This window comes from Schistocerca gregaria, chromosome 1 (assembly GCF_023897955.1).
Source record: "Schistocerca gregaria isolate iqSchGreg1 chromosome 1, iqSchGreg1.2, whole genome shotgun sequence".
Lineage (NCBI taxonomy): Eukaryota > Metazoa > Arthropoda > Insecta > Orthoptera > Acrididae > Schistocerca > Schistocerca gregaria.
Genome location: NC_064920.1, coordinates 943,119,498 through 943,143,481, shown reverse-complemented (window position 1 = coordinate 943,143,481; position 23,984 = coordinate 943,119,498). Strand labels below are relative to the sequence as shown.

The 23,984-nt window shown below is 45.2% G+C and overlaps 1 protein-coding gene across 1 annotated transcript in view; it reads right to left on the bottom strand.

Annotated features, from left to right (window-relative positions):
* The window catches only part of LOC126275984 (uncharacterized), a 448,194-nt gene that overhangs the window by 6,228 nt on the left and 417,982 nt on the right, over positions 1-23,984 (bottom strand). The window contains exon 9 of the mRNA XM_049977243.1: positions 1,823-2,079. Coding sequence (XP_049833200.1) covers positions 1,823-2,079 — 257 coding nt within the window. The remainder of the gene's footprint in view (positions 1-1,822; positions 2,080-23,984) is intronic.

Sequence of the window (23,984 nt, the reverse complement as noted above, 5' to 3'; positions counted from 1 at the left end):
AGTTTTTGTTTTACATGTTGGTATTCCCGTTGCTATGAGAGTTTACACATTGTCATCTTGTCATTTGGAAATCGTGAGCGGCGCTGAAGGCGCTAGAAAATGTAGTGCCAAAGGCACATATTCTTCCTTTTGAGTTCAGTAGAGGGGTGACAGCACAGGAGACAGCCAGAAACATTTGACCCATGTAAGGGTGTCATGTCACTGCACAGAGCAAGGCAACAAAATAGTTTTCTCCTTTGAAGGAGGTTCGTTTGGTGACTCTCCGCATTAAGGAGGACCTTCGGGATTTGATGAAGATCGTTTAACGTTAGTATACTCTAGGACAAGCAAATCTGAAGGCCTTACATTCCACCATCGTGCGATATTTGCATGCAGTGGGGAAGGTTCAAAAACTGGGTTATGGGTACCGCATGCTCTGAGCCAAAATCACAAAAATGAATGGGTGGCCACACGTGCATTCTGCTTGCTCGTCATCACTTGGCTCGAGAACAACACCGATCATTCTTGTCGTACATCGTTACTGGTGACGAGAAATGGTGTATTTAATGCTACCCCAAGGGAAAAAAAGGAATGGTTGAGCCCAAACATAGCAGCAAATCCTCGTGCAAATACCTGCGCGCACCCACAAAGCTGTGGTGTACCACGAATTGCTTCAACAAGGTGTAACCGTCATTGCTCACATTTTATTTTCGACAAATGAGATGCCTTGCAGAGCAATCCAAGAACAGCGACCAGGAAGACTGCGTGAAGTGATGCTGCTCTACGACAACGCCCGCCCGCATTCTGCTATAGTGACAAAAGACAAGATACAAGAGTTGGTTGGGAACTCGTTCCACACTCAATTTATTCACCTGATCTTGCGGCTTAACAGTCTCACCTTTTCTGTTCCCTATCGAACAGCCTTCAAGGAGCTTGCATTCCGGAGAAAAAGCGCTCCCAACATGGTTCGACGACTTTTTCGCCTCAAAATCATGTGATTTCTACAGTTGGAGAATCGAAAAGCTACCCAGCACTGGCAGACTGTTGTAAACAGTGAGTGTATCTCACGTAAAAACGCTACGAATTTACACACCAGCCCAATATATTCAAACGGTAAATTTTCGAACATGGGTCCCTCATCATCAAAACTTTACCTAACAAGTCCCCTCTATACTTAACAGAACCCTGAAATAGGAGTTGTAAAATATCTTGTACAGCCCCACGTTCATATTTACAAATATGACTTTTTCGTATTTACAGACATATAATGAAAGGGATAGACTGTAGCTCATCATACAGCGCAGATGCATTGTCGCTGACAGGCACAACAAAAAGACGGGTCAAGAAGTAAGCTTTCAGCAAGAAAGGCCTTCATCCTAATTAAACAACACACACACACACACACACACACACACACACACACACACACACACACACACACACACACACACACGCGAGCGCGCGCGCGCGCGCACGCACGCACGCACGCAAGCGTAACTAACGCACACATGACAACTGTCTGACTGCCAGAGACTGCTCGCTCGCGTGCTAGTGTGTGTGTGTGTGTGTGTGTGTGTGTGTGTGTGTGTGTGTCCGTTGTTTAATTAGGATGAAGGCCTTTCTGGCCGAAAGCTTACTTGTTGAACCGTCTTTTTGTTGTGCCTGTCTGCGGCTCTGCATCTCCGCTGTATAGTGAGTTACAATCTGTCCTTTTCATAATTTTGTCATTATTCCATCCTGGATTTACCTTTTCATATCTGAAGCAGAAACAATAAGGCCGCTAGAACTTATCAAAATTAAACTGCTGGCAGGTTCGCTTCAGTCAGTACTTGTATCAACTTACCCTCCCCCTCCCAAACGCCGGGCGGGCGGGTCGGGTGCCGTTGAATCGGGGAGCGTAGCCGTTGCAGGCGGCGACGTGCGGCGGCAGCACCGTCGGCGGCGGGGCTGCGAAGACGAGGGGCGGCGCCGCCGAGGCGGGCTGCGGGGGCGGCAGCAGCAGCGCCGACCTGGCCGCGGCGGGCGGCAGCCCGGCGCCCACCGACAGCGCCTCCAGGTACTCCAGCCGCTCGATGGCGTGGCCGCGTGCGTCCTCGAACGCTGACACATAAACAAGCGCTACCCTCAGTCCCAGGAAAAGCCTGCGTCGGCGCGGAAAGTAGTCGCATTAGTCGCGTCTCGCCCAGGCTCTATTTTGACCCATACCGAGGGCAAAGTCATACTACTACACTGCATTACACAGACCAATGGACCAATGATCCATAGAATGCCTTTGTCTATAGAGTGTCTGTATATTAGGCTACATTATAGTATCCTTCAGATATGTACGTATGTCTGAAGGAACAGACTGCGTTTTGACGATAGCAGTTGTTATGTATATATTACGAAATGCATTCGCAAGTTGCTTATATGTATAGACGTCAGCTGTGGATTTTACTAATGATTCATGGAAATTTGAGCCGGACTTGGAGTCGAACGGGGATTTTCCGTTTTATCAAGAGCGGCCGCCATAATCTCGTCGGCTAACCCTGCACCCCTCCCCGACCAGTCCAGACTTCTATGTCATGTTGTCCGATTCCCTATTCTCGCAGTTTGAGATTCCCACTCAGGGAGAGACAAAATTTTATATCATCATTTTAGCCGTCGAGGCTACTTCTACCGCTAGGTTTTATGCAGCCCACGACACCTTCAAATAACAGTAGTATAATTTTCATATTCTGTCGCTCGCTACGCGCGAACTTTTGGTCCTATAGAAAAAATGAACAGGACCTTTATGTACGAAATGTAATGGAATTAAATTTTGTACTGGTATACGTTTCCGCTAGAGCCCATAGTTTTCTTATTTAAGAAAAACGTGGCCTACAGCGAAAATATATGCGTAGCAAGCTATAAAATATGAAAAACTCGCGAATTGTTTCTGAAGACGTTGTGAGTTGTATGGGCAGCTGTATCAACCTGTGCACAAATTGTCTGTGTGCGAAGTTTAGGTTGGTCTAGGAGGCTTGTACGAACAGCTGAATGCGGTTTCGAGTCCCGGTCTGGTACAAATTTTCATGTATAATTAATAAAATGTATTTGTGACGTAAATACATAATCGCAATTTGTGAATCCATTTCTTAAAATTATATGGAGTTCCTGTTGCGAAAGAGTGCTTCATGCTTCGAAAATACACTAGAATTGGCGAAAACAGCAACATTCTTAAAGGATGGCCGGAATAAACAAAAATCGCAGGATGTGCACAAGTACGAATCGGCAATAAATGTTTTGTTACCGAAAAGTTCAGTGTTACGCCAAATTCACTGAATGAACAGACTGCAAACGAAATGATAACGCGCAATCTAGAGCCAGTATTCTTCTTCGATGTCGAATTCCCTAATGTCAAGACAAAATTTAAACAGGGCAGGATAGTCGGGATTCCCGGTAATGGGAGTGCATTACTGTGACATTTCGGGTAGTACGGGGCATATTTATTTTTATACATCCATTTGTGTATTTTACTCTCTTGGTATGTCATAATTAATAGCGAAAACTGACGCGAGTGAAAATATACGAGAGTAGAAGGAATATAGTTCTAGAAAAATAAGTGCGAAAACGTACAGTTTACGAAATAATTGACAGTAGCGAAAGTGTGGTTACGAACCGCCATTAACTTCAGTAATAAATGTTGTTCTAGTTAGTACGAATGTAACTGAAACCCATAGGGTTTTAATCTCGACCACGGCCTACCTTAACAGGAAATACAGCACTACTTCAGCAAGTTACACTCTACTATTTACTGTACATTTGCGTCTGTTAAAGGACGTGATCCACGTGTCGCTCTCGCATTTGGATGTGATCTCTGCAGTGAGTTACTACTTGTTCCAAACACCCTGGATAATCTCATCAGTCTCAACAAGACTTTACAATGGGAGCCCTGTACACTTCAGAATAAGCTAGAGGATAGACGTCAGGTCATCATAGAGGCCAAGGTACACGCCCTGCTCCATCTACCCATCTTGCATCGTAATGTAGTTTAAGATGTCTTACTTCATCGGCCAAATGTGCCGGTTCCCCATAATGCATATACCATATTCCCCACTATGGACCATGAGTCATACTTGTGCAGAGGGGATCTAAATATGAAGTGAATTTCAAATACATTTTGAATAACAGACGATATTTCATACTGACCTCAGAGGCTAACTTTCGAATCCATGTTAACTGCAGCGGTTCTGCTTTTGTTACCGTTAATTTCCACGTGTGTCAGTTTTCGCTGTTAATTGGGATAGACCCTACAGATGGTTCTCATATATTTACTGGGCATGTTGCGACGACAATAAGGCGTCTTTGGAATTAGGGGACAAAAGAGACCGTACGCCACATGAAAATACTGTGGTAATGACTTTGTCCACATGAATGTAACAGGCAACATTGGAGCAGAGAAACGGATGTTGGCCTGTATGTGTCAACGGTTTCACGCTGCCTTCTCTCGGATCCACTTGCGTCAAGCAAGCCATTGCGTCTGCTTACTCTGTATTGTAACAACAATCGTATTGGGCCCGTCAACGCTCAAATGGCTCTGAGCACTATGGGACTCAACTGCTGTGGTCATTAGTCCCCTAGAACTTAAAACTACTTTAACCTAACTAACCTAAGGACATCACACACGTCCATGCCCGAGGCAGGATTCGAACCTGCGACGGTAGCAGTCCCACGGTTCCGGACTGCGCGCCTAGAACCGCGAGACCACCGCGGCCGGCCCCGTCAACGCCTACGGTGACTTATTAACTAGCAAACGAATGTTTTCGGACAAGGCACACTTCAGCCTTCATCAAATGTAGCTACGTGATCTAGACTACTACGTACTGAGGGCAATCTGAACAGAAACATCTAAACCAGTAAGGTTTTAGAGCTCGAGATACAGCTTTTTCTTAAGGAACTTCGTATGCCGTAACTGAACAGGGTAATGGTAGCAGACATGTGACGAGGTTTCTGCAAGCATTCTCCGAAAATCAGCAAACACAGTTATTGTCTGCGACCACTGTAATTAATATAAGATGAAACAGCCCCAGGTCGCGCACAGCTCGAATCAGTCACGTGTTTCACTCGTCCAATGCGAACATCAACGGCTAATCATTGCCACGGCGAGGTTAAAGGTAGTTCTCGGTACCACACACGAAGTTCTTCGAAAAAAGGTGACTACCACCTTGCACTTTCGACCAGAAAAAGATCTCATATCATTTTCTTCTTTTTCTTTCCTGTTTTATAAATTTATTTTCTTTCAAGTCAAAAACAACTTCAAGGGTGCAGGTTTTACGTTTCTTTCTATATACGCTCTGTGACTGACATCACAGGAATTACAATTTTTCCTTTTGTGATGAGTGCTTATACGTTTATTAACGCCTCCTTCTAATATTTTCTGTGTATAAAATTGTAATTTCGGTTGCAAGTTTAAAACACTGTAATCTATTTAATATTCTGCAAGAGAGACGATCTTTGAAATATATCGAGAGGTCGTTGCTGTGAGACGGTAACCAAGTAGTCTGGAGAAAAGGGGAGAGACTGGCTATTGTGTGGGCGACGAAATGTGTTTGTACCAGCAGCAGCTTTAGCCCGTGTTTTCGGTGTATAACGTGGACTGTTTTCAACGCTTATCCCAGACTGTGAAGTTAAAATACAAACATATTAAGGTGTTTCCGCTCGTGGACTACCATCTCACAAATAAACTTGAAAAATACGATATGACAACTGTGAAGTAACGTGTTTGCTGAGCGTAGGCCTACCACCACTTAAAACTGCAAATCCCGGAGAAAGACTTCGTACAGCCTGGACGCAGAGTGCGCGTGTGCGTGCGTGCGTGCGTGTGTGTGTGTGTGTGTGTGTGTGTGTGTGTGTGTGTGAAGGGGGGAGAGGGGGCGTCCGTGCATGCGTCCGTCGACGGCTGCTCATCTTTCTCTATAAAATAGGTATGAAAAATATGTGTTTATAGATGAGCGCCTAAGGGCGCTTGCCGCTGGTTCTTACTATAAGACGAACGAAATTATCTACGCGCCAGCCTTCATTTTGTGAATTTTAACTAAGACATACTAAATTAAACGCATTTCCAATCAATCCAATTTCTCAATAAATATATAAATGAAGGTTCAGCCTTACATGAGGCAGTTGTACAAACCTCCTCATCAGGACGTTGCCTGACACCCTTATAACTAGGAGTGGCAACCCTAGCTGGGCGGACCGTTTCCGATGTGCTGCGTGGACTGTGAAACATGAATGTACTGAAGTGTTTATCTTGGAAATAAGTATAACACCTACAACATTAGAAGACTAGTTACGTACGTTTAATAACTGTGGTGATGTCGGTAAGCATATCACATTCTTCTGGGTCAAGCATGTTCGGTCTACTTCGCCAGCTCACTCCGAGCAACGAGGAGACTAAGTAACGGACTTTCAACTGCAGCTATATACAAGTAGCCATTTTCAATGGGACACGGTAATTCTTAACAGGGATTACACTAATATGATTTGAGGAGCGCCAACGTGGTATGACGAGACGCAATTTTCAACAGCTAATCGTTTCTTCATCCGACATTAGAACTCTTAGAACTCGTAATTTTTTCCCAAAAAGACTCGTGTACTTAAATCCCGGATTCTTTGAATCACACTTTCAGTCATTTCAAAAGGTTAAACTGAAATAAATATATTTTATTGAACGTTTTCAGAGCAAAATATATTTTTGCGAATACTTTCTCTGTTGACATTGCCTTCATTTTTGTAACTTTTGCTACAAATTTATGTTTCACCCATTTTTACGATATGCAAATGTGAGTTAGCAGTGTTTATAAGTCTTATTCCTTTCTTTTTGAAGTTTCTTCGTATTTTATGTCGAACTGTGTGTTCTGTAATCCAATGTCCTGTAAAATATGAGCGTCGTACAGTGTCCGCCATTACGAACACTCAAGAAAGAGTACGTGGGATTTCACTGGTGACGCAAAACGACCGCGTGGAAATTTCAAGTACGACAGATGTGTGTTGACTGTGGTCCGGTTACGTCTCAGAACTCCGTCATACCATGGTAGCCCAGAGCCATTGTGGGACGTTGCTTACCGGTTTTGGCGAATATCAATAATTTTTTCAGCCCCATTGAGTGTAATATTAAGTAAACTCTGAGAACACTCAAAATTTTATGTTATTTACATACCAGATATCTTATTTCATTGGAAACGTATCTGTTTTCCTCCAAATTTGCGGTCAAATACTGCTTAAATTAAAAATAACAATTATTTTTATTATTAATTTTGTTTCTTGTACAAGCAATATTAGAAAGATTCCCTGCCACGATGATTCACCTCTCAGGGTGCAGCATGTGGGGCCTATACACAATACTGAACTCACGAAAGACAGAAATCATATACAGTTGATTAATCTTGGTGACTCTTCTGTTATTTACGGTATGAATTTCCTGCCGTCAAGTGAATCAACTTTGCTATTACAGTTTTTGTGATCCCGCTTTAAATTTCTAACACTCGCCATTAACTAACCACTACAGCTGAAGCCTGCAACTGCTTCTGGCTGAAAGAGTAACAGCCTAAATTCGAATTCAACAGTTTTAAAACATTTGTTGTGATCCAGAAGACAGTCAATCGATTTAAAGAACACACTGCCAACGCAGAAAATTAGACCGTAAGGAATAACACAACTTTCCGTCACTCACAAGGATCTAAGGATACGTTGGGAGATAAGTGGAACTGTTCGCGGTGTATTGTTTCCCTTCAGGAGGTTGGGTGTAGGGTATTTTTAAGTGAGGATGAGAGATACGGGTTTTAACATTTGGTCGGCGACGAGATCGTTACAGACGGAGCAAGGGCTCGAATTGGGAAAGCCGAGGAAATGAAATCTGTCGTGTCGTTTTCAAAAGAATCATGTCTGGATATGGATATGAACCACCGTCCTCCCGCATGCGAGTCCAGTGTGTCACCATTGCGCCACCATGCTTGGTCACTCAGAAAGCAGCAGGTTTCGAATGGAAGAGCTGCGACTAATTAATTTTGTCTCATTGGCCAAATGAAACTGACGACACCCACAAAAGCTTTCATACGTAAGGGAGTGTTGGAGAGTGGTCTAAGTACGATAATCAAATGTTTCCTTTTCAAACTGCCGTAGGGAACACAAAGTGATCGTCTAGTGCGTGTCTTTTTTCTTAATTAAACATTTAATTAAATATTTCAATGTCTTTATCGACATTGGTGAAATAACGTCAACGAGCGAAACGTCACGTTCCGAAAATTTCCAGGACCACGCGGTCGACGGCAGCGAACGTTTGTTAAATCATTGTTAGACACGCCAGGAAAGGCATATTTTCAACAAGAATGATTCATAGGGTCATGAAGTAAAACCAACTCACACACAGACAGTGTTACAACACAAGTAGCGGAGTTCTACCCTCAGAAGATAAATCGAAAATGTTATATTCTGCTAGTTTCCCAAACAGGGCAATGTGAGTGAAACCATTTACATTCTTTACTTCCTGACTTGTTCATTGGAAAGAAGAAACGAAGGATCTGGCAACATGAGGGCCTCTCGCACAGCCGATTTTGAAGAAGAGGCTCTGAAACGTGTTGCAGCGGATCGCATTATAAGTACTCATCGGACTGCGCATGAAATGGACGCTGCAGGTACTAGCGTGTAGTGAGTACTCCACAAACAGCCATTACACCAACATCACCCACAAGTAGTCCATGCAATGCTTTTGACTAACCTTGCACCACGGGTCCATTGTGTCAGTGGTTGCTCTAACTATGGACTGATCGACCAGGTTACCTCCAAATCGTGCTGTTTACTGAGGAGGCCTCATCTGATTGTGATGGTATTTCGAGCAGCACAAAAACCTCACGCCATGCTAGAGACACAACATCAAGTACCTTCTGCTGTGAATATCTGGGCTGGCACTGTAGGTGACAATCACATTGGGCTATCTTCTACCTGGCAGGCCGAATGGCCATCTATACTTGAGATTCTTGCAAAGAGTTCTACCTGAGTTGGTGGAGGACGTACCTTTGTCTGTTCGTGAGAGGATGTGGATACAACATGACGGTGCACCCTCTCACTTCAGTATGTGTGCCCGCAACCATCTTAATGCTGTATTTCTTGGTCTGTTGATTGGAAGAGGAGGTCCTATTCCACGGTGTGCGAGGTCATCTGACCTGAATCCTCTTGATTATTTCTTATGGGGATATCTGAAGTCACTTGTGTATGAAACCCCAGTGGATACGGTGATGGAATAAGTTGCTAGAATTGTAACTACCTGTCATGTCATTCGAAACGCACCAGGGATATTTGTCAGGGTGCGTCAGGATCTTGTTCGCCGATTGCACTGAGCGTGATGCCAGTCAATTTCACCACATTTTGTAAGATGCAGTACAAATGGTACGTTCACTGTGTCAATGACGGTATTTGCAGTTAACTGTAATTAATGTAAATAAAAAAGTACACAGTAATGCGATTTGATTCCTATTGTCTCCTTACGCTGGCTTGTTCGACCCTAGGTACCCTACCTCAAATTGTTCAGTGGAGCACCCTTTATATATTATTACATGTTTTCACGCTTTTACGGAAACACCCAATATATATGGTAATTAAAAAAAATACAAATTGGCATGGCACATCGATTATAAAACAAGTATCAGTAATCACTAGATACCGGATTATATGCATTTGTATGTTGCATATGCATTTGCGTATTTGGCTTCTTGACACCGATTATTGCATATTTGAACTAAAAACTAGTGACTATGCATATTTTCGCTCTACGTTTAGAATATTTTATAAATTTAGACGGGCGGTCTCTAGTTCGATCTAGTTTTGATGTCTTGCAGATTGACCGCGACCTAGCACTGCGTGCAATCGCTAACCGAGAGGCCACTGCCTAACAAAATCATTACAGAAGAGGAACAGGAACAGGCAGAGTCAATGCTCCTGCGTCCGCGCCCCCGGTTAATCCCCTCCGCTGTCATACCTTACGCATCGACAACAATTAAACTACGCAAGCTTTCAGTCACACGTCCATTGTTTCAGTTTAGCTTTCTATTTACTTGTATACAGCTGTACGTGTTTACTACGTGTAGCGGGTAGCGTGTTGTGCGCCATGCCACCCGAAAAAAGAAACGTCATTTCGTGGATAGCTGACTATGAAACATTCACATATGACGGAATTGTTTTATATAGTCAAGTATGCGAGAAAAACGTTTCGTGCAAAAAACAAAAAAAAGAAAAAAAAGTTTCAAATACACCAGAATGTCAAGACTAGTCTTCATATCGCAGGAATGCAGAAGGAAGGACCACGACAACAACTTTTGACGGCAGCAAGTTGCAGTAACAGGGATCTGTCCAAAGGTAACCAAAAAAAGTCGGTTTAACATGGATCTTTGTGAAGAGCTCGTTGCAGGCAATACAAGCTTACAACCTCTTAGATCAAAATATATCAGGTGAATCAAGATTGCGTAAAAATTACATACCGACAATTTACGTAAATTTTCTGTAAGAAATACGCTATGAACTTCAGGACAGCGTTATCTGGATTTCAGTTGACGAAATTGCCGACACTTGTGGCTGTTACATTGCAAATTTAATTGTTGGTGCTTTAAAAGATCAGCCTTTTTTCTTTTTCTTCTTCTTCTTCTTCTTCTTCTTCTTCAAAAATGGCTCTGAGCACTATGCGACTTAACTTCTGAGGTCATCAGTCACCTAGAACTTAGAACTAATTAAACCTAACTAACCTAACTAATCACACACATCCATGCACGAGACAGGATTTGAACCTGCGACCGTAACGGTCGCTCGGTTCCAGACTGTAGCGCCTAGAACCGAACGGCCACTCCGGCTGGCTCTTCTTCTTTCTATTCTTCTATTTAGCGGTCTGTAAAGAACTTGAAAAGTAAATCATTCTACGATTTCCAGATTTGTTAATGAGGGTATTAGAAACATATTTCCAGCATCTTTTGCAGATGAAAGGGTGTTTGTGTTTATTTCAGACGCTGCTCCTTATATGATCAAAGCACGAAATCCCTTCGAGTATTTTATCCCAATTTGTTTCATGTGACGTGCTTTGCTCGTGGAGTACATCGCCTTGATGAAGTACGTTCCATGTTTGTGAATGTAAATGAACTTCTTTCATCCACAAAGAAAGTGTTTCTAAAGGCTCCTGCTCGCATCAAGACCTACAAAGAAAAACTACCAAATATGCCTTTATCTCCCGAACCAGTTGTAACCCTATGGGGTGCGTGGGTTCATTTACAATGAAAGTTTCTAGGCCATTAGAGGGGTAGTAAACGACTTCGATAGTGCAGAGGCTTCGGCAGCTTGTCAGCACAAGGAAACTTTTAATGATTCCGGTATTAAAAAAGACATTGCTGTCTCATTAACACTCATTTTTCCCATATACCTGCAATTATTACAAAGCTTGAAACTCACCCAGGACCTCGAGACACTCAAAACTGTGGTGTTTACAAACTGGTAGAAAAGAATCAGGGACTGGTTTAAATTCTCTGTAGGTTCTCAAAAGCTTCCGTTTCCAAGAGGATAAAAATCACGTGGCCGAAATTACTCGCTGCCAGGGCAGTTTTATAGGCGCTTTCTCCTGATGAAGAACTATGACGGAATATCCAGAAGACGCCCACTCTTCTCAGACAAGGACGGACGGCTAGGGAAATAAACTCGTATACTATGAAATAAATTTTAAATGAATTACAGTTACGATTAAGCAGGGCTCAAAGAATAACAAACAGAATTACATATATTAAACGACTGTCGACTTTCATCAAAACTGTAATACGACGTGGTCAATTGCCTTAGAAGGAAAAATCCAATTACCGGGTCCGAGGCGGCAGACACGGAGAGCGCGCAAAGGTGGTAATCACGGAATGCTAATTAGAGCCGGCCGCGCCGACATAATATACGCCGCATTAATAATGGGCGTGGACCGCGTAGCGCGGCTACCGAACGGCGCCGGCGCCGGCCACGGCGACGCCCCTCTGCCGTCGACGTGCGCGTCACTCACGCCGCCGACAACAGCCAACAGCGGATATCGCCAGCAGCACTGTCGTTAACAGGAGACTAAGGTCGCGTCACCAGTGTAAGATTGAATTGGGTGTAATAAATTTGACTAACCTAACAAAAATGGATACGTCTTGCGTCTATAATTAACCTACTGACCCGATAATACTTTTCCCCCATAGTCGAGCCTGTATTTAGTATTTATATTTACGAAAATCAGCACACTTTGTCTTCCATACTCTTCTCAAAATTACATAATTTTTATAGGAATTCTTTATAAATCTTCCACGTGCAACGCCACTACATATTTCTCACTGTCATGGCGTGTATTACTTTTCGAGTTCCTTGCTTTGCACACTAGCCAGTTTATGGAGGATATTTTCTTGATGGAATTCGGGAGGGGGGCTGGGGGTGGGAGACGCAAACCTAGCAAAACCTGAAAACGGCTGCTTACGATTCGCAAAACATGGTAAGAAATCGAGTGCGTTACACACCACTAAACAGATCGTTTTCTCAGCTGTCCAATGGTATACTAAATGTCTAGCCATCTATTAACAAGAAAGATAAAACACTAAGCTATAATTGCTCGGCCCTTCTCACAGTCGGCAATGTGATAAAGGACTTAAAACTGTGGCCAGCTGTGAGCCGGCTGTAGAAGCCAATGGGTTAAATGGAAGCGCGATGTCCTTTCTTTCGGATAGACAGCACGCGGAATCCGCAGATGCGGTACATATCAGTGAATTGAATGAGGCGGGCAGTGGCAAAGGAAAGGAAAGGGCCTTAACTACTGGTGTCAGCTTTAGCGGGACTTCATGTGTGATTAGCGGCGACGAGTGAAAATGTATGCCAGACCGAGATTCGACCCTGGGACCTCCTGCTTACTAGGCAGTTGCGTTAACCACTGTGCCTCCAGGACACATGTGCCAAAAAACTGACACTACGCATCCATATAACTGATTCGCCTCAACAGGCAGTAAATCCATAGCATTCAGTGCATCCGCACACTTACGTTCAACCTCCTGTGGGAATTTCAAAGTAGCGAGCTTGGAGGACATGGGCGGGGATAGCGGATAGTGGCGCTAGGCGAGACTGTGGTTCAAATGGCTCTGACCACTATGGGACTTAGCTGCTGAGGTCATCACTCCCCTAGAACCTAGAACTACTTAAACCTAACTAACCTGAGGACATCACACATGCATGCCCGAGGAAGGATTCGAACCTGCGACCGTAGCGGTCGCGCGGTTGCAGACTGTAGAGCCTAGAACCGCTCGGCCACACGGGCCGACAAATGGTTCAAATGGCTCTGAGCACTATGGGACTTAACATCTGTGGTCATCAGTCCCCTAGAACTACTTAAACCTAACTAACCTGAGGACATCACACACATCCATGCCCGAGGCAGGATTCGAACCTGCGACCGTAGCAGTCGCGCGGTTCCGGACTGAGCGCCTAGAACCGCTAGACCACCGCGGCCGGCACTCCGGCCGACAACATATTACTGCCGGATATAATATACACTATATCCGGACACCCTTACGTAATATGGAAATGACTACTACATGCCACGTGATGACCAGCTAGTATAAAAGGAGGCTGTCAGTAGTGTGTTGTCAGAAAAAGAGCAGTTGAGTGCTCGCACAATAGTGACCGGCAGATGCGCAATAGGGAGGTCACACATGGGGAGAGCCTTAGTGGTGAGGGTTACGGGCAGGCGCTATAGGGGAATAGCTGGCGCTGCAGGGTGCGTGTCGTTCTAGACTGAAGCATACGCACACATTCTTCGTAAATACGTATTTACGTGGAGCCCCATCAATCCCGTTCTTGCATGGTGACCGCTCCAGAATATCTGTCATCTCTGTTTTGGTTAGTATGTAAAAGGAGCCGGCCGCGGTGGTCTAGCGGTTCTAGGCGCGCAGTCCGGAACCGCGCGACTGCTACGGTCGCAGGTTCGAATCCTGCCTCGGGCATGGATGTGTGTGATGTCCTTAGGTTAGTTAGGTTTAAGTAGTTCTAAGTTCTAGGGGACTGATGACCTCAGATGTTAAGTCCCATAGTGCTCAGAGCCATATGTAAAAGGAATTCCGCTGAAAGCGCAACAAGAGCAGCGGTTTATTTTCGCCTGGCTAGTTATCCACCTGTAACTTTCAGAGAAGCGTCACGAGTGGCGAATGAGTAAAATCTCAATTTCTCTTGTTGTCATATTAAGATTTGCTTCTTTTACCAAAAGACAACGTAGTTTACACAATGCCACGTCATTAACATGTTGTGCAAACGAAATTGCAAGAGAATTCTGAAACAATGGTTTATTAAGTGAGTAAAAGTAAGGTCAAAAGCTTATGAAAAAGATCTCCCTTGGTATAAAAATAAATGTATAATGTCTTCACATACGTTGTTCCAAAATCCGCAGCATTTCTTCCTCACCAGCTATCGATGGCCCATAAAAATTACATTCTTTCATCGAAAACGTCTGTAGTTAATGAAATAACACAGTAGGTAATGAAGTTTTTCATAAGAAGCATGTGGCCAAATACTCTCCTCTTTGTGTGCTATCATTCTCTAAAATCTCATTTCGGTCTCAAATCGTTTATGAAGGATGAAGATTGTTGTTCCTATTTTATGCTGCCTTTATCGCTGGCGCCCACGATCGCAAAAGAGTTTGCTAAACAAGATCAGTTTTAAAATATCGAGATTGGTGAGAGAGAGAGACGGAGGCCTCCACCCAAGTCTACGGAAAAATTCAACATGTTAGATAAACTTCAAATGCAGCAGCGTATTACGAAGTATGCACCAAACGCAAAATCATAGCGAAGTTTAGTTTAAACGGCGAAGTGGCTGCCGTACGACTCGCTGCTGGAGGCGCCGCCCGCGCAGTTCACGCACTTGGCGGCGGCCGGCGGGCGGGCAGGCGGTGCGGCATTCTTGCGGTCGGACGGCTCGCAGCAATCGGCTAACCGCGAGATTGCCGCGGTAGGCGCGAGGAAAACAGCGCCGCTGATGCCCACATACCTTTCCCATGCTGCACGGCCCCTACCTGCCGGAGCATCGCGCACGGATTCCTTTAACAAGTTTGGCACCAGTCAGCACACGGAGCTGTGTTTATTACCTTTTTTTTTCCCTCCTCGAGTGGAATGTGACGCCTTCGCAGCACGTATTGGAAATGCACCCCCATTTAAGTCTAACCTTGAAACACACGTTCCGTGTTGCGGAGCGTCCTTGCAGAATGTTCTCTGGGAGAATCGGAATTACTTGATGTGTCTTCGCGAAATAATTTGTTTGCACAGATTTCCATTCCAGACAATGCCTCAGAAAATAAGTACAGCAGAAGGTCGCTAAATCTTCCCCTAAGGGGATGAGAGCATGGTCGGAAAGCAAAATAGGTCGTATTATCAGAGGAACACTTACTGACCCGTAACATCACAATACGGTATGGTACAACTTTAATTTTCAACTGAAAATACTGCTTGAAATATTGTTCCCTGTTAAAACAGTGACAACTTACAGTAGTGCCTGTATCGTAAACATGTCTGTATGGTATGGTAAGATATTATTACAGTTCAAAAACGTTCAAATGTGCGTGAAATCGTATGGGGCTCAACTGCTCAGGTTATCAGTCTCTAAGATTACACACTACTTAACCTAAATTATCGTAAGGACAAACACACACACCCATGCCCGAGGGAGGACTCGAACCTCCGCCGGGACCAGCTGCACAGTATTGTTACTATGAGTGAAAGTTTAACAACTCTACATACCTAATTACACTACTCCACTGACACACAACTGACTCATTTTGTGCAGCAAGAGATTTTTCTCCGTCTTCAATAGTTGTTATGCCAACCCCTACCTTACTTGCAATGTCTTGAAAAGACAAGCCTTTGTCTGTCCTTACAAGTACTTTCATTTCCTCCGCCAAAGACAGTGTCACATATTTACGTTTACTTGATGCCATTATTTAGTTTACACACTGTAATATGCAGGAAGAACACTGTCATTAACTTATAAAACTTGTGTGCACTTGACATCTCGTGGAAATCGGGTTTTCTGCCGGATATCAGCGTCTTCCAAACACGATATTTCGACGTCATTACTTGACGTCTTCATCAGGTGTTCCCTGAGACTGGCTGCTTGCTGGACCGGGTCGCATATTTATGCCTGACCGGTGCCTGGTGTTCTGTTTGCCGTTCCCTAGTCGGTGCGCGCCCGCTAGTCGCGTTATCCTGCCGCTCTAGGTGTTCTCTATTCCGTCCGCGCCCGCTCTGGCCGTCTCCATCTGCGGTCGTGGCCTCCTGATGTTCCCTTCTCGGTCCGCACCCGCGAGTGCCGCTCCAATGCCGCTCTGGACGTTCCCTATTCCGTCCGCTCCCGCTCTGGCCGTCTCCGACTGCGGCTGAGGCTTCCTGGTACATCCGGGAGCTGAGGGGCCGAGCGCTCGGCAGGTTGCGCCTGCTGTACCCGCTCCTCAACCCAACGACGACACTGCCCCCCCACTGCGGCCTCTCGCTGTACCTAGCACTCATCAGGCCAGTGCTAGAGTACGCGGCCGTGGTGTGGGGAAACGCGGCAGAAATGCACATCCAGACGCTGCAGCGTGTGCAGAATAAAGCCCTTCGACTGGCTCTACACCTGCCGAGGGACTACGGCACACGCAGGCTGCACGACGCCGCTGGAGTCCAGATGTTGGAGCGCCGCTTCCGCGCGCTCGCTACACCATTTTATGAGTTGACGAGGACCTCCGAAAACCCGCTGGTCAGGGGGCTGGGAAACCAACCCCACTGGCGCCCAGCGACCAGATGGCCAGACCTGCTGCTGGAGTAATCCAAGCAGCAAGAGAAGAAAAATTACGAAGCGTGAAGACGTGAAGACGAACAAAACGTGAGGACCACAACGACAAATTGCGATCTCTGACGCAGGAACAGCAGGCCCTGCTTAACCTGCCCAAAACGTGCAGTGAATGCACGAGATGTCACGCACGACGACGACGAGGCTTCCTGGTGTTCCCTTCTTGGTTCATGCCCGCAGTGTGCAGATGTCTGAGGCTCGTTGTTGGTGTTGGAAACATATTTTCTCCGGCATTGCTTCAGCAGTTCAAATGCCGGGTTCCATGCAGTGCTTAGCTGGTATCCTGCTTCCCGGTTAATCAAGTTTTGTGCCATCTTTATCTCTATAGATTCAGTGATGACACTATCCCAGAACCTGGGGGTCTGGACCATGACCTTGGTGTTCTCATAATCCATGGAATGTTCCAATTCTAGGCAGTGTTCTGCTACTGCTGATTTTGTGGCCTGCCTTAGCCTGGTATGTCGCTGGTGTTCCTTACATCTGATTTCCACCGTTCTAGTCGTTTGGCCAATGTAGGACATACCGCATTCACAAGGAATATTGTAAATGCCAGGTTTCCTTAAGCCCAGGTCACCTTTGACTGTGCCAAGTAAAGCCCTGATTTTGCTAGGTGGGCAGAAGACACTCTTGATGTTATGTTTAATTAGTATTCTGCTGATCTTGGCAGAGACAGGCCCGGCATACGGTAAAAATGCCAGTTTCTTGATTTCTTCTTCTTGCTCGCTCTCCGGTGTATCCTGACGTCTGGTGGGATGTAGAGCTCTGCGGATGTCCCTGGATGAGAATCCGTTGTTAGCAAACACTTTTTGAAGATGTTCAAGTTCCCCTGCCAGGCTGTCAGTGTCAGACAGTGCCTGGGCTCGGTGTACGAGTGTTCTAAGCACCCCGGTCTTTTGTGCTGGGTGGTGGCAGCTGTCGGCCTGTAGGTATAGATCTGTGTGTGTTGGCTTTCGGTACACACTGTGGCTGAAGGTGCCATCCGCCTTCTTCTTCACCAGGACATCCAGAAACGGAAGCTGACCATCCTTATTTACTGATTAACTTCTGAACAAATTATTTTGTACTAAAAGTGATCAAACTGACGCATCTATCATCTGTCATTAACTTACAAAACTTGTGTGCACTTATTTACTGATTGACTTATGAACAAATTATTTTGTGTTAAAAGTCATCAAACTACGGCATCTAACATCACGATACTCTGCAAGTCACATTTAAGTGCCTGGTAGAGGGTTCATCGAACTGCCTACTGATCCATATCGCAGGTGATGAGTCACTGACAAGTCCAAACAAATAACAACGGAAATGGCAAGGTTGGACTGCCCAGGGAGTCGGACCATCCCAGGTCGGATCAGCGAGGTTCTACTGTAGATGGCCTCTGTTGGATCAAACGTGGTGGCAAAAGTCCAAAACAGAAATGCCGGAGGACAACGTACACTGGGCACAGAACTTGCGCCGCGAAGCACTTCACTCAGTCCTATCGAAAATATCGTGTCGTGATTAAAACAAACGTTGAATGTACCATTTGCATCTAAGACAATTACACTATGTCATCAAAAGTATCCGGACAGCCCCAAAAAAAGACGTTTTTCGTATTAGGTGCATTATGCTGCCACCTACTGCCACGTACTCCATATCAGCGACCTCAGTAGTCATTAGACATCGCGAGAGAGGAGAATGGGGCGCTCCGGACTTCGAACGTGGTCAGGTGATTCGGTGTCACTTGCGTCATACGTCTGTACGCGAGATTTCCACACTCCTAAGCATCCCTAGGTCAACTGTTTCCGATGTGTTGGTGAAGTGGAAACGTGAAGCCACACGTACAGCACAAAAGCGTACAGACCGCCGACACTCAAGAGGGTCTTAAGGTGTAATAACCAGAGTCGTAATGTGTAATAGGCAGACATCTATCCCGTAACGAATTCCAAACTGCATCGGGATCCACTGCAAGTACTATGACAGTAAGGGGCGATGTGAGAAGACTTGGATTTCATGGTCGAGCGGTTGCTCATAAGCCACACATCAAGCCTGTAAATAACAAACGACGCCTCGCTTGGTGTAAGGGGCGTAAACACTGGACGATTGAACAGTGGAAAAACGTTGTGTGGAGTGACGGTACGCAATGTGGCGATCCGGTGGTAGAGTGTACATATGGCAAATGCCCGTGAATGTCAGCTGCCAGTGTGTGTAGTGCCAACAATAAAATTCGGAAAATTCAGAGGAGGTGGTGTTATGGTGTGGTCGTGTTTCTCATGGAGGGGGCTTGCACTCCTTGTTGTTTTGGCTGGCACTATCACAGCACGTGGCTACACTGATGTTTTAAGCACCTTCGTGCTTCCCACAGTTCAAAAGCAATTCGGGGATGGCGGCTGCATCTTTTGACACGATCGAGTACCTGTTCTTAATGCACGGCCTATGGAGAGTGGTTACAGACAATAACATCCGTGTAATGGACTGGCCTGCACAAGAGTCCTGATCTGAAACCTATAGAACACTTTTGGAATGGTTTGGAACGCAGACTTCGTAGTCAGGCCTCACCGACCAACTTCGATACCTCTCCTCAGTGCATCGCTCCGTGAAGAATGGGCTACCATTCCCCAAGAAACCTTCCAGCACCTGACTGAGCATATATGCCTGCTACAGTGGAAGCTGTGTTAAGGTGTAATAGGCAGAGCCGTGAAGTGTAATAGGCAGACATCTATCCAGACACGAATTCCAAACTGCATCAGGATCCACTGCAAGTACTATGACAGTCAGGCGCGAGGTACACCAAATTGAATTCCGGCATTACCGACGGAGGCCGCCACGAACTTGAGAGTCATTTTCAGCCAGGTGTCCCGATACTTTTGATCACATAGTGTGTACCAATTACGTACAGTCGGTAAATCTACATAGAAGTTAAGTATTCTCGCAAAAAGACATTCTTTACTGCTCGAGAATGACATGATTAGCAAAGTCTTAAGCGGAACAATGTGTACACTGCCCAGTCTCTCAACATGTCTCGAGGGGCCATTTTAAAATCAGACAGTTTTCGCACCATCATTATAAAGGTGCGTTTACACCCGTGCGCCTTGTGCATAGGCCCGTGCGGTTGCGATTGCCGCCCTCGCACGTAGATGCACGCGTGTAGGTGCATGCCTTTTCCACAGCATGTACACACGAGTGATTCCATTCACACCTACGTTCACACTGGACGCCTCTATCTGCGTGTTGAGAAAGCGCAGCCGCACGGCGACTAGCCGCAATGCACACAGGTGTAAACGCGCCTTAAGACAACAGGGGCTGATAGCAAGGGAAGTTGCCCACAGAGTTCACGTACACCACAGAGACGTCATTCGAACATTCAGCTGCTATCGTGAGTCTTTCCAAATGGAATCTGCCTTGTAATGGTCACCCGTGGTCAACAACACCAGTTGATTATAGCTAGCAGATACACCGAGGACAACGCAACAGAACAGTTAGCTCCGTTTTTGGAGAAAAGTGGGATCCAAACATTATGCAACCGTCCGCACACGACCAATCCTGCCTATAGATGCCCGTTACGAATAAGAACCCCCCCCCCCCCCCCCCCCCGCCCAAACTACATGCTACGCGAAGTAAGTCGGCAAGAGAATATGCAATCTGGAGCCGAGGCATCAAGTTCTCTTTGCGGACGAGTGCAGGATTTGTCAAGCTCTTGATGTTAGCCGTAGACGAACACAGCTAAGTATGCCATAGTTTTGAGGAAGTATAGTGAATGGATGTCGAACGCCTTTCGTCACCATCCAAGGTAATTTGATGGATGTGCACTATCGGGACAGGCTCTTGTCACCTACTGTCCAACACTAAAATCAACATTTGGGCAATCGGATAGTCTCCGAAAACGATAATGGACGACAATACCACGTTCATTCCGCGAACGCCTTGTTAAGGAGACAGAAGTGTGCCCAATGGAATAGCCTGCAGTGTCTGCTGACACGAACCCATATGCGCACCCGTCGGACCAGCTGAAAATTTGCAGTGACAGGCTTGAGCGTTTAAGAATGCAGTATGGAACGACATGGTATTGAATGTTACCGAGCAGCAAATTTTCACTTTACATAAGTTCAAACGTGTACTTTTGGAAGAGGCTACCATCATGTTTGTCACTGTTATACTTTTATTCCACAGTATAGTTATTTTTTAGTTTCATTAGGGACAATGTTTTATTTCACGCTCCTGTTGATGCACAGACCACGAACATTCGCAGATAAGCAGCAGTGCAACTCTTTTTTACGGCAGTTTACATACATATTTCACAAGATCTGTTGAATGCGTGGTAGGGAGAATTTCTTACTGCCATCTGCCGCTCCATTTCTTGTTCCATTTCCGAACAGAGAGCAGATAAAGCTTGTATACAGCGTCCTCCTCTTCCTTGTCTTACTCTCATCATCGTTCCGAGAGATATGGAACGGGGTCAAGCTGCTAGAAGTTCGTGGTTCTTCAAAACTAACCGAACAGCTTTGAGCGAAAATAAAGACGTCTTCTTTCCAAATTTCCTCAAGTTAAGTTCCTTCATCGTAAAACTAATTCTTGAATTAAATCGCTCGACTACTGCAACAAGATCTTTAATTCCACCAATTTCCTGTTCTCATCCCATCCTCAAGGGTCCAAAACCTTACAATAGTACCACTGCACTAAAAAAACAAGTGGATATACCTACAACTATACTCCGCCAGCAACCTTATGGAGTGTGGTGTATGGTGTTTTTTGTACAATTTTCATTTCTCCCCTTTTCCTGTCCAGCCGCACACGGTCCGTAAGAAGAACGATTGTTTTTCAATCTCCGCTTGAGCTAGAACCTCTAACTTTACTTTCATAGTCTTTTCGTGAGTTATACGTAGGAGGTAACAACATACTGGATGACTCTTTTAGGAACGTGCGCTCTTGGAACCTCAACTCTAAGCCACACCGTGACGCAAAACGTGTCTCCTGCAGCAGCTGACAGTGGAGTTGGCTGACCATCTCCCCTGTAACGCAACGCGCTGCCCTTGTTTGGATTTTCTGTATGTTCTGTATCAACTCTATCTCGTACGGATCTCAGACTGACGAAATTTCGCCAAGTATTTGTCGAACGAGTGTTTTGTACGCTACATTCTTTGTGGGTGGACTACACTTCCTGAAGATTCTTCCGATGAATCTCACTCTGGTATCCGCCTTATCTGTGATTAATTTTATCTGAGCGTCACACTTTAAATCTCTACATAGATACACCAGTAGATATTTACTGAATGTAGCCACACCCAGTCATTGTTCTGTATTCGTACAATCACACGATAACGGAAGTTTCTGCCTGTTTATGCGCAATGCGTTACGTTTCTTTACATTGAGTACCAACTGCCAACCGACGCACTAAGTGTCGATCCTTTGCACATCATCTTGCCTTTCATTACAATTTTATTCCATGTCGACTTCTCTGTGTAAAACAGAATCGTCCGCAAAATGTCGATGGAACTTCCGAAGTTATCCAATAGGTCATTTACAATACTGCTAAAACTAACGACCCTGAACACTCGCTCGGGATACGCTCCAAGTTACTTTTAAGTCTCAAGATCTCTCTCCCTCACCATCATCGTCATCACCACCGTCATCATCACTATCATGTGCCTGTGACACTCGGGAAAAGCGATCAAGAGCAACAACAGTAGTACACAGACAACATGAAAGGTTTACAAAGAGTTATCATCTCGAAAAAGTGAAGTTACATAATTAATTGTTCTGTTAATTCGCGATCCAGCGATTACGGGGCTTGAACGCTAACCACTCGGCTGCCGCCGATTCATGGTAAAAATGGCCACGCACAGGTACATTTTTGACGACCGAAATTATCTTGCGATTTTCTCAATAACGCTTGAGAAGTACGTGCTACTGCTTACACATTTTGTTGTCCTCATGGAGTACTACGAGTGTACGAAGTTTGAAGTAAATCCGCGTTCCAAACCTCGTGACCTCCACTTGTGTCAGGAAGTCCCTTCTGATAGTATTTGTATGGAGTGTAGCCATGTATGGAAGTGAAACATGGGCGATAAATAGTTTGGACAAGAAGAGAATAGAAGCTTTCGAAATGTGGTACTAGAGAAGAATGCTGAAAATTAGATAGGTAGATCACATAAGGAATGAGGAGGTATTTAACAGAACTGGGGAGAAGAGAAATTGTTGTAAAAGCTGACGAAAGGGAGGGATCGGTTGGCAGGACACTGGCATCAAGATATCACCAATTTATAACTGGCGGGAAGCGTGGGGAAGGGACGGGGTAAAAATCGTAGAGGGAGACCAAGAGATGAATACAGAAAGCAGATTCAGAAGGTTGTAAATTGCAGCAGTTACTCGGAGATGAAGAGGCTTGCACAGGGTAGAGTAGCGTGGAGAGCTGCATCAAACCAGTCTCAGGACTGAAGGCCACAACAACATGGTTGTTTTTACTCATACCAAGTGCTTCTAACGCTTCTTATTACTACCGGAAAGCCTCTAGCTCTCTATTTACTTCCACGAAACGTGTCTTCCACATCTACATCATACTCTGCAAGCCACGTAACAGTGTGTGGCGGAGGGTACTTCCGGTACCACTAACTGATCTCCCCTTCCCCGTTGGCGCGTGGGAAGAATGATTCTCGGTAAGACTTTGTTTAGCTCTAATTTCTGGAATTTTGTAGTCGTGCTCTTCTCGCAAGATATTTGTGGGAGGAAGTAATATGTTGTCCGACTCTTCCCGGAAACTGCTCTCTCGAAATTTCAGTAGCAAGCCTCTGCGTGATGCACGACGCCTCTCTTGTAGCGTCTGCCACTAGAGCTTGTACAGTATTCTGTCACGCCCCAGCTAAACTGTCCATGACGAAAGGCGCACCTCTTCGTTGGATCTTCTTTCAATCCAACCTGGTAAGGATCCCAGAATGATGAACAGTACTCAACAATCGGTGGAACGAGCGCCTTGTAAGCCACTTCCTTCGAGGATCAGTTACATTTCCTTAAGATTATCCCTATGAACATCAGTACATCATCTGCTTTTCCTACGATTAGTTTTATGTGGTCATTCCAATGAAGATCGTTCTGAATGGTTACACCCAGACATTTTGTTGTTTCTAGAAATTGGTCATCAGCAGAGTAGTAGCGCTGCAGTGAAT